At 35.3% G+C, this 17,146-nt stretch overlaps 1 protein-coding gene across 1 annotated transcript in view; it reads right to left on the bottom strand.

Moving 5' to 3' along the window:
* Window positions 1-1,803: 1,803 nt before the first annotated feature.
* The window catches only part of TBC1D32 (TBC1 domain family member 32), a gene marked incomplete at both ends in the record, with an annotated part of 76,964 nt that continues 61,621 nt past the window's right edge, over window positions 1,804-17,146 (bottom strand). The window contains 6 exons of the mRNA XM_079549991.1: window positions 1,804-1,923; window positions 4,941-5,129; window positions 6,026-6,166; window positions 7,806-7,960; window positions 8,865-8,980; window positions 9,796-9,865. Of these exons, the coding sequence (XP_079406117.1) occupies window positions 1,804-1,923; window positions 4,941-5,129; window positions 6,026-6,166; window positions 7,806-7,960; window positions 8,865-8,980; window positions 9,796-9,865 (791 nt within the window). The remainder of the gene's footprint in view (window positions 1,924-4,940; window positions 5,130-6,025; window positions 6,167-7,805; window positions 7,961-8,864; window positions 8,981-9,795; window positions 9,866-17,146) is intronic.

Here is a 17,146-nt window from a genome sequence, read left to right as displayed (position 1 = left end):
TGGTATAAAATTAATAATAGACAATATAGAAAATGTCATACAGTTATACTCTAGGCTACTTTCCAAAAAGATGGGTGCTTTACACCTATGCAAAAGGATACTGAAACTCCTGAAGTCAGAACAGAGGAAAATTATACTGATGAGGTAGTATGCAAGAAACAGATGAAAGTCCTCACCACCACAATGCCATTTGTAGTAGAGAAGGAAAAAAAAAAAATAGAGAGATTGTGAGCAGTGGGAATTTATATGTCTACTGAGAGAATTCTTAAAAGCACAGATGAAAAGGCCTGAACAGAACAGCATGCAAGAAGTGAGCAAGTCAAATTCTTGCAAAGAGTAAGTAATCTGCAGATACTAGAGAGGCTGTAGAGTGAGACAGGAGGGGAAGCTTCTCCTTAGCTGGTGACTGCTAGGATGTTCTTTACATACTTTTCTTGTGGTGGAGGTAGTAAAAAGAGGAAGTGGAAATGAAACCAAGTCCACGCTGACCACTAAGGCAAGTCTTAAGTATATGTAAAGAAAACTACCTCTGTCTCATATAACATTTTTCTTCACTGAGAGAACTCTGTTATCTGCTACATACTGAACAAACCCCAGTTCTCCTCCCCATCCATTTCATGTCAATAACCAGAAGTTACACCTATTTTTTTGTTCTATTTGAATATTAGGTTTTATTTGCATGTGACTATGAAGTTCTGTAGTTAGTAAACCATTATCTATCTTAAAAGTCTACTTTTCATATTATCTCATGTGGGCATTGTGAAGGTAACATTCCTACATGATAAATACATTTTTTGAAATTTTAATGTAGACATGAAAAACGGGACAATGTGATAACTTATTTTCCACCTACAACCTACCTACCTACAAATGCTCAATTTCTCCTCCTTGCCAAAACCTATCACCTTATAGGACATAATTTCAATGAGAACCAGTGCAATTTATGAATTAATTTTACACACCTATTGCTATCTAATTTACTGTTATTTATTGACTCAACATCATGTTTGTTGCTTTGAAATATGGATTCAGAAAACAACTACTAATTGGTGCACAAATAGTTACATTCCTTAATTTCCTTAATTTCTTAAATAATACTTAGCAGTGACATAATGTAATACAGAAGAGAAAGCTGTTAGAATATTTACTTAGCTGCCTTTCCTAGAGTAAATGGGATACAGCGTTTCTTCAAGAAAACCATGTTTGTTCTAAAATTCAGCCAACTTCAACAATGTCAAAATTTTACCTACACTGGTAAAAAGTGTAAGGCGGAATTATCAGTCTTCTTTCATTCCATGCAATTGATCACTTCATTTTCTCAGCCATATTCACAAAGACAAAATACCTGTATACAGAGATTTATTTTTCATTTATTCACTTCTCATGCACATGAATTATGCACTGTTGCTTCTAAAAAAATTAAAATAAAATCACTTTGTCAGGCCCATACAAAATACAAAGGTTTTAGGACTGTGATGCATGAATATGACAGTGATGCAATGATTTGCAAACAGGTTCTATGCATTTTAACGAAAAAATTTCAACAATCTGGATTCTGAATCTACTTTATGCAAAATAAAAATGAAGCTATGCATGTGATCAGTCTGGGAAAATACTGTATTTTTAGGTCATCCAATTTCAGAGAAGACATTTTGTAAAAACCATATTCTGAAAACCCTCCTTATTTATTTTACAGTATGTACATATACACAGCCTGACTTATTTTAGTGCATGTTTTTATATGAAATAATCAACATTCTTTTACTGAATGTAACCAAAGCTAGAAAATCTGTCATGCTTGATCTATGTGTTCTGCACTCTGATGTTCCTCATGTCTTTTAGCAGCATGGGTCTGTAGATCAGTTCCAAGCTTTCCATGTATTCTAAATAATCAGTCACTCGAAATCCATGGAGTGCTTCTTCCTGTACAAATAGAAACAGAAAATTAGCTCAGAAAAAAATATGCATTATTAAAATTTAAAGAATTACAGTCTGCTAAATAGAGTTAATTTTCTACTGCTTACAGTACAATACACACATTTTAATACCTTTAATTTAAAAATTAAGCATATCTGCTCCTGGACAGTACCTTCCAATTAACCTCATGGAAACAAATGTTATTCATCTTATTTTTGGAGAGCATGAAATATAATGATTTATAATGAAAACAAAGTAAGCTTTAAAAAAGCAAAGTCAGGTATTAAAATGTTATTTTTAAAGACTTTTGTACCTGCATATGGTATAGTGAAGTTTATTAATGTGACTTTTGTATCCAATTATGTTCTCAGTAAAACCAGTAATGCTATGTACTGTTTTTATAAACAATAATAAAAATGAATGTTAAGTAAAAACAGAATAAATAATTCTGCTTGACAAGACAGTCAAGATGGGCTTATTGAGGCAGCAGGTTACAGTGTTCTTGGTTCACATGTGGAAATCATGAAGCTACCCATTTTCATAATTTCCGGAAAGGATTCAAAAAAGTCCAAGCAATAAATTCAAAATTCAGTTAATGTGGAAACTTCAAGGTATCTCAGAAGGATCAGAACTGTGAGTATCCCAACCCAGCCAAAAGACAAACCCAGAAAAGAGAAAAATGTGTTCATTGACAATTCATTATTTGTACTTTCTTCTTGGCACAGGAAAGGCAAAATACTGAGTAACAGAAGATGATCTTTATGAGCTTTTCACCTGTATTTTGTCACTAGGAGAACATGTTAAAAACACTCTTTTCAAGTCTCAGGCATAACATCGTCTGAATTGACAGCAAAGCTGTCTCCAAGTTCTTTAAGTGCAAATGAAAATACATTTATATTTTAAAAATAAAACATTTGTTTTTAATTTTACTAGCTAGCTATAACTAGCTCTTGTCTGGAAGAGTGGTCAGCCACTGAAATGGGCTGCCCAGGCAAGGTGGTTGAGTCACTGTCCCTGGAGGTACTCAAGAATCGTGTAGATGTGGTACCAAGGAACACAGGGAACATGGTGGGCAATATTGATGGTAGGTGGACAGCTGGACTGGATGATCTTGGAGGTCTTTTCCAGCTTTAATGATTGTATGATTCTATGATTCTACTCATTAGGTAATAACAACAATGGTGAACTGCTGTCAAATCATCTTTTCGTGACATATAATGCATGTGAGACCTTTAAAAACAAATTACTATCAGTTCTTGTAAGGAAAACAGGCAAATGAACCTGTTCATAGAGCAAATGATCACTGCTAGTAAGACATTCAAGCTGTGACACTGCTTAAGAAAACATAAAATTAATATTCCAGGGGCTTGTTTTTTCTGTTTGAAACTTGGTTTATCTTCCTAGAGTAGTTTAAATTTCCACTTACGAGGGAATTGCTCCACTAGAATAATCAACATTTGTGAATGTTGTGCAGAGAGATCACAGGCTAAGACTTAAACCTAAATTTGTGTATTTCAACAAAAGGACAGTTCTCAAATGCCTCTGCCAGTATTAAACCCAGGTAAACCCATACTGAAATACATACTACATCTGGAATTGCATAAAATGACAGAGTAACTTTTTTCTTCTTGAAATAAATTAAGAGCTATCAAAAGGAAGATTAGAATGAAAGTGTATCACTAACTCTTCTTTTTCTGCAGTTCTCTCAATGGGTTGTAAATTCTCCAGTACTACATTAATATAGGTCACTTATCATCAGTCTAACAGCACCATGACAAATTTCTAGCCTGTCCACACTATAGGTGACAGCGTGCAAACTGTATTACATAATTCACATCAACTATGCCAACAAGATTAAGTTGTTTTTAAGCTTGTACATTGATCAAAAACACTCAAACAAAATGATGTACTCATTAGACTGTATACCAAACATTTTTAAGAAAAATGGCTTAGTTTATGGATTATTCATATTCAGAATACTTTGATTGGGAGGTACCTACAAAGATCATCCAATCCAACTGCCTGACACTTCAAGCATGTTACTGAGGGCATTGTCCAAATGCTTCCTGAACGTGAACAGCATGAGGTATCAATCACCTCTCTAGGAAGCCTAGCTCCAGCATTTGATCACCCTCATGGTAAAGGAGTTTCCTCTGTAAACTACAGCTAGCTCAGCTTTCTGCTGTTCCTGCCCTGCCAACAAATGACCAGGAGCACAGCACAGCACCTCCCTCTGCTTCCCCATTTGGGGAGCTGCAGAGAGCAACGAGGTCAGCTCTTGGCCTCTTCTTCTCCAGATTGGACAACCCAATGTCCTAGGCCTCTCCTCACAAGACACACCATCCAGCCCTGCTATGAGCTTTGCCCTCTTGCCCTCTTTTAGATGCATTCAAGTACCTTAATATCACTCAATATTTAAAAACATAAGATGTACGCTAATCAGAAGACCATGATGCAGAGACATAGCTCTTAAAGTAACTCTGACTGGAAAAAAAAAAAAAAAGAAAAAGGTAAAAAAAAACACCTAAGAATATCTCAGGAAGAAGACTGCTGTCAGCTGCTATGATGCCAATAAAAGGAAAATTTTGAAATATAGTACTTGTACTAGTGACGACACTAAGTTTATGAATTACTTCAGTCAGTGACAACATTGTTCACGGGAGATGGAGAACCTCCTTTCTCAGCCATCTGTAGGAAATATATGGAGTCTTGTGTCATTCAGAACATAAGCATATTTCTTTTATTATATTCTGCATGTGAATCTGCCTGTCATGTTCAAAAAAAAAAAAAAGCAGAATGGTTTTCACTTTGTCTATTCAGCTTTTTTTTTTTTTTTTTTTCCACTCCTGGTTTAACAACAGCATCTACCAATGCAGCTCAGCTTATCTTGATTCTTTGAGTATCATTTAAGAAACAGGCAGAAAATAACTGCTTTAGATTAAGAAGCATATTCATTTCCAGTACAGAGAACTTTGTTTCCCTTCAATGACTGGAAAAAAAAAAAATCACAAAGCAATTCTTACTTTAAGAAAAACCTGGAGATCTTGGGCTTCGGTGTGCTTCAGGATGTCTTGCTGTAGGTGTCTGAACACAGAAATACACATATAAACCTGATAGTCAGGACCGAGGAAAATACATGTGGCGATGTAATGACAGATCTCACTCCAGTCCATGTAATTCCAGAAACACTGAGTTATCCATTGTAGGCAAATCTAGATGACAATGAAATTATGTATAATTATATCACTCTAGGCATTCAGTCTAGGTAATTAATCAGCATTATCTTATAACTTTTCTATAACACAGCCTTTTTCTCCTTTAACATTAACCTACTTACAAAAGGAAAAGGGATGAAAATACAGAAGAGGCCAAGAATCACTATATTTGTTTATTTTTAAATCACAGACTCGAATAGCATTTCACTATTATATTCTTCTTTCTTTGGAACACAAATAAGCTCTCTTATTATGGTGAGAGAGCTATGCTTTAGCAATCTAATTCCTTGTTGCATGAAACAGTTTATGCTTCAACAAGATTGTAGTCTACACAATGCTCCATAAATTATATTCCGCATTTTTAAAGCACTACTTACTGTAGTAAGCAGGAAAAAGTTAACATTACAGATAAATTCTGTAGTGATATCTCATTAGTATAGAAGAGTTTTCTTTTGTGTTTTTTTTTTTAACCTGACTTTAAAGTAGCCTTTATAAGAGGAATTTTGTTTTAATATCAACTGATCTGCTTTCTACCTGAAATTTTTCACTTCCTTCCCATGGAAAACACAGAAAATTATTCTGAGGGATAAGATATTCTAATTATTTTTAATGATACATAGGAGTTTCTAATATCTCACCTTTATCAGATTTTCTGGATGAATATGTAATGGAAGATCATTAGCTGCAGCACATTTTACAAAAGTCAGCTGAAATCTATGTTAAAATACTTTAAGTCACTGTACATTCAACATTCTCTCATGCTGTTTTGTAAACACCACACGGGTGCTGCATGGAAAAAAAAAAGCAGTAGATCCAACTTAAATTCTGAATTTCGATTTTGTGGATTTGTCCCGCAAGAGAAGTTGACGATACCTTGTTATGTCATCATTTACCTGGGATGGAGTGAAACCAGACATGTGGAAGGCAGAGAAGACAAGTGGCAACTCAGCTTTCAGCAGCATCTCAATGTAGTGAGCACTGCAAAAGTAGACTGGATGGATGCCAGATTCCACTGTGGCAATAGGCAGGTGCACCTAATTAAAAACAACATTGAGAAAAAGAGATCAGATCACAGAAATGTATAACTGTAAAATCCCTTTCTGAGAATAACGTATAAGAATATATGGAATTACTCGTATGATAAGTCATCTCAATTATTTGAAAGGTAAGAAATAAAATAAACAAATAGAGAAAAAGATGATGTTATCAGCTAGAAAAACATGTTGTTAAGCTAAGAAAAATCCAAAGTTAGAAACTCTTATACATCCTGACTACTTGTTTGCATTAGCAGTTTAAATCTTTACTGCACATATGCTTTAATTTTCAAAGAAAGTATGGAGAAAACGTTATTGCTTTTTAAACAAATACTAATTTTTATTGGGTTTTTTTTGCCATTTTACTGGTGGATAGAAAGTGGAAATTCTATGGTATTTACTGTTGATTCCTATATGCATGCTTTTTTTTTTTTTTTTTTCCAGCAAGCACAGCTGGTGTAAGTGAAATTCTGTTTTGTGCTACAAAAGAAACAGAGGTTAGCCATATATTTGTCAGTGTTTGGTTTCTAGCTAATGAATCTTTGGCTAATGCAAGAAGGTTAATGTACATCCTTTGGAGCTTTCCACCTTTCTTAGGCAGGCAGCATTATAGCCTAATGGGTGCATAGTACTCATTCATGTTTTGGCATTTTATTTTAATTTACATTGTGAAAATTATGCAAATAGGCTAATTATTCAATTTTCTCTTTGTTTCTTCAAGATGTGAAAGAGACATCATGTAAGTATTGAGAATGAATGTTAGTACTGCAGCAACCCTGCAATGCTGCTTAGATCTTGTACAGAAGACAAGTTTGTAGTACTAATGATGTTCAGCACAATTATATTCACATAATGAAGCAAAACTGCATTCTGTTAGCAGGTTCAAGGCTGGACTCAGTGTTGTGAGTGGACCAATAGAGTTATTTCTCATGAAAAGACTCATCAATTCACATTCACAGAGAATTACATATAGAAAAAATGCAAAATACAGAACTCACAGATGACACATACTTTGTAGTTTATGGTCAAAACATTCAAGCCAATGTGACAGTGCACAAAATCAAGAAAGGGTTTTTGAAAGGGTTTTGGTTTACATAGATGATGCCATAATATCTAATCAAATATTAAAATCATGCTACAAATTTGATTCAAAAATATTAATAATTTCAAATTATAAAGCATTCAGAATTTGGGCACTAATAATTTTTCAAAGTAACTAAATACGTTTTAGTGGTTTTATCCATAAAACTGAATTTTACTTAAAAAACTAATGGATGAACTTGCACACTATTAAAAAAAAGGTCATTAACACACACAAAAAAATGCCACTTAGCCCCTTCACACCGCATTTAATGGTGCTACAAGGTTTATCTTACTGTCATCTTTAAAAATTCAGTAACACTGCCTTGCCATCAGTCCACCTGTACTTTCAAACAACCATTTAAGTGAATGTCAAATCTGTATTTTCCTGAGATTTTTTTTTTCATGCCACACATTCAGCTAGAGAGCTTTAATGAAAACTTAAAGCAATAAAATAAAATAATAATAAAAAAACACAACACTTGAGGAAATTGGTGAAGTCTCCTTTGAAAAACTTTAAAATTTGCCCTTCAGAAAGAATTAACTTTTACGTTCTTACGGACATATGCAGTCTTGGTATCCAAAGAAACGCTGAAACAAGAAGATGAGAAAACTGCTGAAGAAATGTTAGAGTTTTTTCTCCATCCCCTGACATTATGAGGAACACAGAAGATGCAAACCAGTCATAGCCAGGATAGTGTTCCTGCAAACAGCCTGCATTTTCTCAGTTAAGGAACTCAGGCAAAGAACTCTGCGTTGCCACTCAGGAATTGCAGACCTCCTCCCCCAGGTCCAAACAGAACTAAGAGCTGGCTTGTTATAGATGTTACAGGGGAATAGAGCTGCACAGAAAACAGCTTCTAGAGGCACACCTGTCTCTACAGATAAAATAAGAGGATTATTTGAGCTATTTTCCCCGTAGTCTACTTTTTTTTTCCAGTCTGCAAGTAACTGAACCAAATCAGCAAAAGAAAAGAAAACCCAAGAGAAATCTGTAAATACAAAACCATTACATCAAAACAAGTGTGCCTACAGTATGGAAACTAAGAATGGTGGAGGAGGAAAATGGGAATTGAAAAGATTAAGGGAGAAAAAAAAAGAAAAAAAAAAAAGAAGAAATACTGTCAGAAAAGAGTTTAATTATATTGTGACCAATATGCATGAAGTGTACTTCAAAAGTTAAATTAAGTCTAATGGTTGAAGAAAAAAACTTATTGGAAAGGGTTATCTTTGTTATGACTTCTGACATTTTTAGATCTTCTATGGAACATTTTTTTTTAATAATAAAACATTCTTGCTGATCAAATTACAGGCACAGATTATTACACAGGAAATATCAATAACACTGTAGACACTGTGGAAACACCACAAATATTTATTAATGCTCAAAGGTGTTTTGTTCCAGCCTCCTTACCACAGATAGAAAGATGTGTAACAAAAATGAATGAAATACAATTTTAACAAAAAAAGGAACAGATGGCAAAAGGTTTTATAGTGCATTGAGTGTGCATTTTACATTTTTAAATCTGCATTTTTTTCTGTTCATGCAGTATTTATTACGCATACATCAAAAGCCCAGATTGAATGTTCAAATTCTACTGCCATTAAGAAAGGATACGAAGTGAGGATACCACAGCTCTCTGCTGTTGTTTCAGAAACTGCTCACAATTCATTAACACGAAGCATAGCTCATTTTCAGCATGTTCTTTTAGCAAGTTCAGATGTTTTCCATATCTAACACAGAAAGTTAAAAACTGAAATTTAGATTAAATACGTTTATAAAATTCTAAAACAAAACCAAGAACTCTTATTTAATAGGCCTGTAAAAGATAAGAAGTCATAGCACTGATCATCAAAAACAGGATACAGAAGATGTATAAAAATGGTTTAATAAAAGCTACTATCCTTCATTTAGGAAGGACACACCCCAAACACTTTATACTAGGTGTTAGAATTCCTCACCTAAATTCTGCTTCATTCAAAATTTCAGAAATTGTGGTGGGAAGGAGCAAGAACTCTAGTGATATGCTTTCATGATTCACTCTCCTCATGTATATTGTTCAGAATTCCATCTATTTTATAGGTAATTATTGGCACCATAATTGAAATATTAACGCTATAGATAACAATCTGTGGAAGTACATACACATTAACTTTTCCATCATCACAGCTCTGCAAAGTACCAGCCAAGCAATACATGTTCATGACATATAACTAAGCTGAGCTAAACAGAACCCTTTATAGAAGCAACGTGAAGAGGAAAAAAAACCCCACATAACTCAAGATAATGTAATTTAAGCATAAATCTTACTAACAAGTTACAATTAACCTTTGCAACAATCGAAGATAATAAGCTACATAATATGTAAAGATAATTTAATTAGTACTAATAGCTTTTTCATTTTAAAAGTTAGAACTCATTTTCTCAAAAGATAATCTTTAGATTTAGATGGTATTGCTTTAACTGAGTTAAAGGATTAAATATCATTAAAGTCACCACATGAAAATCAAACAAATTCTAGAAACAGTGGGTAAATATTTTAATGTACCTGACTGTCATTTCAATACCGAGCTGCTGCACCGATGAAAGGTTTTCTTTCTTCACATCTGCATCTGTGGCTAAAACAAAAGAAAAAAAATATAATAAAATATCATATAATATATGATTTTAACTAAATATTAATGTAAAGCTTGTATGTATGAATACCAATTTTGGAGAACTGTTTCATATTTGAAGTGAATTGAATATTGTTTGCAGTGGAAGCATTAAGAAACTGTATTCTTCAGACACTCATTTTTTTAATTAAAAGCAGTTTCTTGACAAGAAAGTGTCCACTTTTAGTATGGTTATGAGCATTAAAGCATGATGAGAACAAACATCTTTTTCAGACCCATTTCTTGGCAGAGCTTCATACCTTCTTGCCAAGAAATCAGACAATGCAACATTTTTTATTTGCTTTCTTCTATCCCAGTGGCCTCAGAAGTATCCTGTAAAGCCAGTATCCTGTAAAGCCAGCCTTATTAACAAAGTTCAACGTTGATATTAATCTATTTATAGCTGGCTGATTTAAAAAATCTTATATTTCCATGATTTTTTTTCTTTCACACACTGTAGTGCAGACCTGTTTCTCACATCCTTGAACTAAAAAATGAAGTTAGACAAAAATTAATAAATCATGAAATAAACTGTGTTAGTAAAATTTTCTCAAAAAACCCCAAAAAATTAAATATAAAAGACAGGGTTGTGTCTCATCTGTGTCCACATCTCAGTGAAGATACCTACACTTTAAAAAAAAAGCATCAATCCAACAATACTATGAGTTAAATTTTGAGGGCTTAAACCTTTAATATAATTCTTTCAGACAAAATATAATAAAAATAAAAAAAGACTTCAAAAAAATTAAAAAGCCTGATATTGTTAAAAACGTAAACATATACAACAGCAGAAGTTAAAATATATTCATGCAAGTGATAAATGTGAAAGTCTGATTACCATTAAGAAGATTACGTTTGATATGCATTTTTTCTCTATCTTTTCCATCAGATAGAGAAATTCAATGGAAGGACTCCCTGTCTACCCATTCAGGTATACACCAGGTTCCTGGTAAGCAAAAAGGGACTAACGTAAAATATTTACAGGTTAAGGGAAGAAATTAAGCCTCTGATTAGAAAGGTCAAAGAAAACAAAGACACACTGATGCTAGGTTTCTTGAATGAAACAATACTACAAAATTACAGTTGACAATGAAACAATAAATTTGAGCAGAGGAAGTATGATAAGAATAAAAAACCAGAAAAACAGTATCACAAACTGAATGGAAGATAATGATCTAACTGTTAAGGTCCTGAGAAATTAACCTTTTTCTTTTGACCAAGATGTTTACACATAAGAAAAATCAAGTGAATCTTTCAGTAAGATAAATTTATTCAATAAACTGATAAGTCTGAGATATTAATGGCAAGTCCAAGGCTTTGTTTTTTTACCTCAGAAGTTCAAGTATGCTATGCATAACCTACCACAATATTTGAAAGAATACATATAAAATCACATGGAATGTCGGTGACAATATTGTGGAGATGTATGAAACACTTCTTATCTTTTTACAGGTTGTATTCCAAGCTGCCTTTTTACTCAAGCTGCAACTACCATACTAGCAGCCAATTAACTTCCAGGTTCCTACTTGCAATTGTGAATATCAGAGCTATATTATATCCTAGAAGCCATGATGGAAAAAAAACAAGGGGGAAATATGAATAAGGATACTATCACTAAATAGCTAATTCAGTCCAGGCATGACCACATTGAATGGCAGAAGAAAAGAAGACAGTATAACAACCCCTGAACTGCAAGTAAGCTCTGCCTCCACTTTGAGATTTACTCCTGTGAGTGGAAATGTTGGAGCTAGTATTGGAGTCCAGCAATGGTGTGATAAGGAACAGCCACACAGGAGCACGCTACCTGAGCCACTGTTTCCATTCTGTAACAGCTTACAAGAAGCAGTGAGTGCTTATTTCTTATTAACATTACAAGAACACAACTGGTTTCGTTGATCTTTATTGCCTTTTTTTTTTCCCCCGCTCTGTTCTAATAATTCCTTAGTTGCTGAAAAGACTTTTCTTCTTTGATTTTTTTTTCCCTTTGATTTTGCCCTGTATTGCAAAAGAAGATAAAATTACCATGGAGTTTGGACTGAATCATTTTTTGATATGCAATAACTCATCAAGGCAAAAACTTGCTTTTGTGCACCAGTGTACGCGATATAAACACAGCTCTGTACGCTACACAGTTGACTTACCAGCAATTCACAGCTAAAAATATAAACTCGTAAACTGTGGTTCTTTCTCCTGTATCTTAAGGTTTGATTTTCCATTTCGCTTTCCAATTAACAGACTGGAAAGATTAGGAAAACTTCCTATTGATTAAAAACTGGACCTAGAAACCTTAAATGCTCCATTAAGCTTAACAAATTACTGTTTTAAGAGTAAATATGAAGATATGCACGTTGCAGTATGTGGTCTAAAGCTGACTAGCAAGCTTACAGGAATACATTGTGACTGCACTACTGAAATGATGTTCATGACACTACAGATTTCATTTCACTTTCAACTCATTAGACAGATACTTATTAATACATTTGATAATGAACTCCTGAAAAACAGTGAGTTTCTTAACAAAAGGTATAATGGATGAATTTTCTAAACTAAAATGCCATTTATTGTCAAACAAAGGACAAAACATCTCTCTGAACTGTGATTTTGATAAGAACGTGATACAGAACTGTGACTATTATTAAATAGAATTAATATGCATTAGCAACTTCTTTGCATTTATTGAATGAAATAAAAATCTGTGCCAAAAAGGATTTTAACACTTACTTTAAAAATACGGCAAAATGGAAATTAATACAAATCAAAACTTTTGACATGAAGGATGTCAGAATTCCATGCATTTCTTTAGAAGCTGTAAAGCTTTACAATATAAAAATTAGTAATAAAAACCGAAAGTTGATTTTGTTTCTTATTCTAAAATGCATTAATTCAACAGCAGTAGGCATGGACAATATAAAAATTTAAATGATTCATTTTGTTTAACCTTGCAATCATACTTTACGATAGCAACCTACCATGCACCCTTTTGAGAAACTAATCAAGATAAATACAGGTATTCCTGTTATCAAAATTGTCTTAGAAATTCATTATTTAATACAATCTTCATTCAAAAGAGAAGATGCTTCCCTTGAGACACCAACGATTGCGAACTATTAATTGCCAGAGATAACTACGAATAAAAAAAACATGAACACGACACGTGAAACAAAAATGTAGAATATTATATTTTTCTACACTAAGGAAGTATTTCATCCAATCATAGAATTTTTAGAGTTGGAAGCAACTTTAAAGGTTATCTTGTCAACTGCAATTAACTTGTCAACAGCAATGAACGGGGACACTCACGGTTGAATCAGAATGCTCAGCCTCACACTGAAAGTCTCCAGGGATGGGGCATCCACCACACCTCTGGGCGACCCATTCCAGTGCCTCACCACCCTCACTGTAAAAGACTTTTTCCTTACATCCAAGCTAAATCTACCCTCTTTAAATTTGAAACCATATCCCCTTTGTCCTGTCATCACAAACCCTGCTAAAGAGTCTGTCCCATTCTTTTCCGTACATCCCCATTAGATATGGAAAGGTCACTATCAGGTCACCTCAAAGCCTTCTCTTCTCCAGGCTGAACAGACTCAGCTCTCTCAGCCTGTTCTTGCAGGGGAGGCTTCCATTCCATGGATTATTTTTGTGGCCCTTCTCGGGATGCACTCCAACAGATCTGTGTCTCTCCTGTATTGAGGACTCCACATCTGAACACAGTACTCTAGATAAGGCCTCAAAAGTGCACAATAGAGGGACAAGATCACCTCCCTTGACCTGCTGGATGAGCCCAGAATACAGCTGGCTTTCTGGGCTGTGAGGGCACATTGCTGGCTCATATCCAGCTTCCTACCCACCCGTACCCCTAGATCCTTTTTTGGCAAAGCTGTACTCAATCCTTTCATCCCCCAGCTTGCATTGGTAGTCAATACTGCCTCGACCAAAGTGCAAGACCTTGCACTTGGATTTATTATACCTCATGCGGTTCACCTGTGCCCACTGCTCAAGGCTGTCTAGGTCTCTCTGAATGGCATCCCATCCCTCTTGTGTATCGACAGCATCCCACAGTTTGGTGCCACCTGCAAACTTGCTGTCAATGTCATTGATGAAGATATTAAAGAGTATTAGTCACAGCACTGACCCCAGGGGGAACCACACATCACTGATCTTCATCCAGACACTGAGTCATTGACCACCACTCTCTGGACTCGATCTTCATAGAGAAGAACACAGAACTCTTCATCCATAGAACAGTCAACATCATAGAAAGCCATTAGGTTGTTCAAGCAGGATTTGCCCTTGGTGAAGCCATGCTGATACACCCATATCACTTCCCTGTCTTCCTTGTGCCTTAGCATAGCAACCAGGAGGATCTGCTCCACAATCTTTCTCAGCACAGATGAGATTGAGACAGGTCAGTAGTTGCTGAGGTCATTTTTACACTTCTTAAAAATAAGTGTGATGTCTTCTTTCCTTTTTTCCCAGGAGAAATTTTACCTGTCTGCCATGACTTTTTCAAATATCAGTGAGAGCGGTTTGGCAACTACCACAGCCAATTCCCTTCGGATTCTGCAATGCATATCATCATGACCCAATGACTTGTGGATGTTCAGTTCCTCAGTTAGTTACAAACCTGATCGTCCTTTATACCAGGAGGGACGTTCCTTCCCCAATCCTCTACTTCCAAAACAATAATTTGAGGGTTCTGTGATGAGCAATTATCAGAGAAGATTACTGTTACCAGCCTGCCTGTGTCACTCACTAGGGGGGGAATATGCCCTCCTGTACTTTTTTTTCTGAACCTATAGAAAACTTTCTTGCTCTTCTTTGCACTCCTTGTGAGGTTTAGTTCAAGTTAGGCCTTGGTTTTCCTGACCCCATCCCTACACAGCCTAGCAGCCTCTTTATACTCTTCCTATGGTACCTGTGTCTGTTTCCACTGCCTGTGCACTTTCTTCACGCTCTTCAATTTGACAAGCGGGTTCTGGTTCAGCCACACTGGTCTCTTGCCTTCCTTTCCTGACAGCTCACTGTGCTACTTCATTTCTATTTATTTCTCTTTATCACTTTCAAATCTGCCTCTTGTTTTGTTGCAAATTCCATTCCTCCGTTGTCATGCCTTCCCAAAAGATTAGAAAGGACATGAAGAACAGGACAAAGAGAAGACAGGGACCAATTCTTTATGCAATCCCAGGTGTTTTCTTCCCTCACGGGCTTGATAGATCAATTGCATTAATTCTGGTCATATACTTCAAAATGTGCAGTACTTCCTCAAGGTTTTGTAGAATTCAAGAGCATTAAAATAGATATAATGCAAAGCATGATTTGCAAAGGCAATTAAATACAATAATCAATCTATAGCTACAGACACTTCAGACTGAGTTAAGTAGTGCACAGTCCAATCCTTCCTGATGAGACGAGACTTCAATACATCAACTTGTCACACTTTACAACTCATCTGAAAGGTTTTCTTGTTTTCCCTCTTACCAGAAAAAGAAGCTGAATCAAAATGTGGCTGAGTCAGAAGATGGGCTGCATTGAATTACATTCACATTGAAATGACTAGATGCCAAGCTGAAACAGCTTTTCAGCATGTTTCATATATGTATGGACTTTAGGTAATAATTTATTCCTGTGTAACTGCTGTCACCACAAAGAAACTATTGGCTTCCCTTTTGTGTTAAGGGAAAAAAATTACTAAAACTGTTATTTATAGCATTGACTTTTCTTTTTTCTCTCCTTAGTGCTCAGGCCAAATCTTTTTATGGCTATATAAATAACCATTGCACAGTGCTAGTTTTTGTTTTTTTTTTTTAACTTCAATGATGGCAAGAACTGTTAGTTTTCTTTGTTTGGATGGAAATTACTTTTGATTCACAGGAGCCATGTAAGTAACAGTATTACAAACAGTTAATGAAAATCCCATGGTGGTCACAACTTCCTGCATAATTTCTGTATGTGCTTCCAGAATCTTTACAAAGTGCAGGTTTTTCTCTGCTATCAGATCTCTATTATGTGGCTTTGTCCATATAAATGGACAGAATCGTGCAATAGATAAAATCTTTTATTTAATTAAAAATTACCTTTTCTCTTACTTTTCTTCTTATTTAAGTTCAAGAAGGGAAGGCTCAGATTAGCTGTCAGGGGGAAGTTATTTACAGAGAGAGTGGTGAGGTGCTGGAACAGGCTGCCCAGAGATGCTCCACCCCTGGAGGTGTTCAAGACCAGGCTGGATGGGCCCTGAGAAACCTGGTCTAGTACTGGATCCGGAAGTTGGTGGCCCTGCCTGTGGCAAGGGAATTGGAACTTGATGATCCTTGGGGTCTCCTCCAACCTAAGCCATTCTCTGATTCTTCATCAGGTATCTAGACATTGACACTCAGTGGGCAGGTACAGAAGGAGTTGGTGTAAGACGCTGTGCTTTGTCGGTATCTATCTTCTCTTCTTCTGATAGCCTTATGAAAGCTATTTGAAAACATTTTATGGAGTTGGAGTAAAATAGAAATCCTACACTTCTCACTACACTCTCTTCTGCCATTTTGCTACTGTTATTTGATGGCGTCATCTGCTTCACAAAATCACTCATCTAGAGCACTTCTGAGAGCCTGAATCTCATATTCATTATCTGAATTGTCTATTAAAAAAGTCCTTTTTCAAAGGAAAATTAATCGGACTTAAACTATGAATGGAGAGACAGTGGCTCCTCATCAGTGCTAAGTAATCTCAAATATATTTCCACCTTGACTTCTGAAAGCATCTGTTAAACCACAAGAAAGACTGCTTGTTGTAACAGAAGATCAAAATATTTATATCTAGAATTTCTTCTCTGAATATTACTCATCATAAACACTCAACCTATTTTTGGCAGCAACATCATTAAGAATGAAATGTTTATTCATTTCAGTTACATATGAACTAGCAAAGTGCTAATGCTTTTTGCTAGCAGCATCCATTTTAAAGAAGTGTATTCAACAAATGATGCAGGAGGAAGGAAACAATGCTCTTCTTTCTCCTTCCATTTGAATCCATTTTGTGGTGCTGCCCTGTATTTGAGTCATTACTCCTGAGAAACTTCCTGTCAACGTTTTTGAAATTTCTCAGTTCATCATCCAATTCACTTGATCCTTAGAAAACTAAGTTTACTGAGTGGTAAAAAGCTCCTATGAGATTTTGTTCAGCCTGAGAATTAAGCCTCAACTGGAGGAGGTACATAGCATTACACCTGTTTTATGGCTAACACCTGAAATACCT

Source organism: Tetrao urogallus, assembly GCF_951394365.1.
Source record: "Tetrao urogallus genome assembly, chromosome: 2".
NCBI classification, from domain to species: Eukaryota; Metazoa; Chordata; class Aves; order Galliformes; family Phasianidae; genus Tetrao; species Tetrao urogallus.
This window is presented reverse-complemented; position numbering and strand designations above follow the sequence as displayed.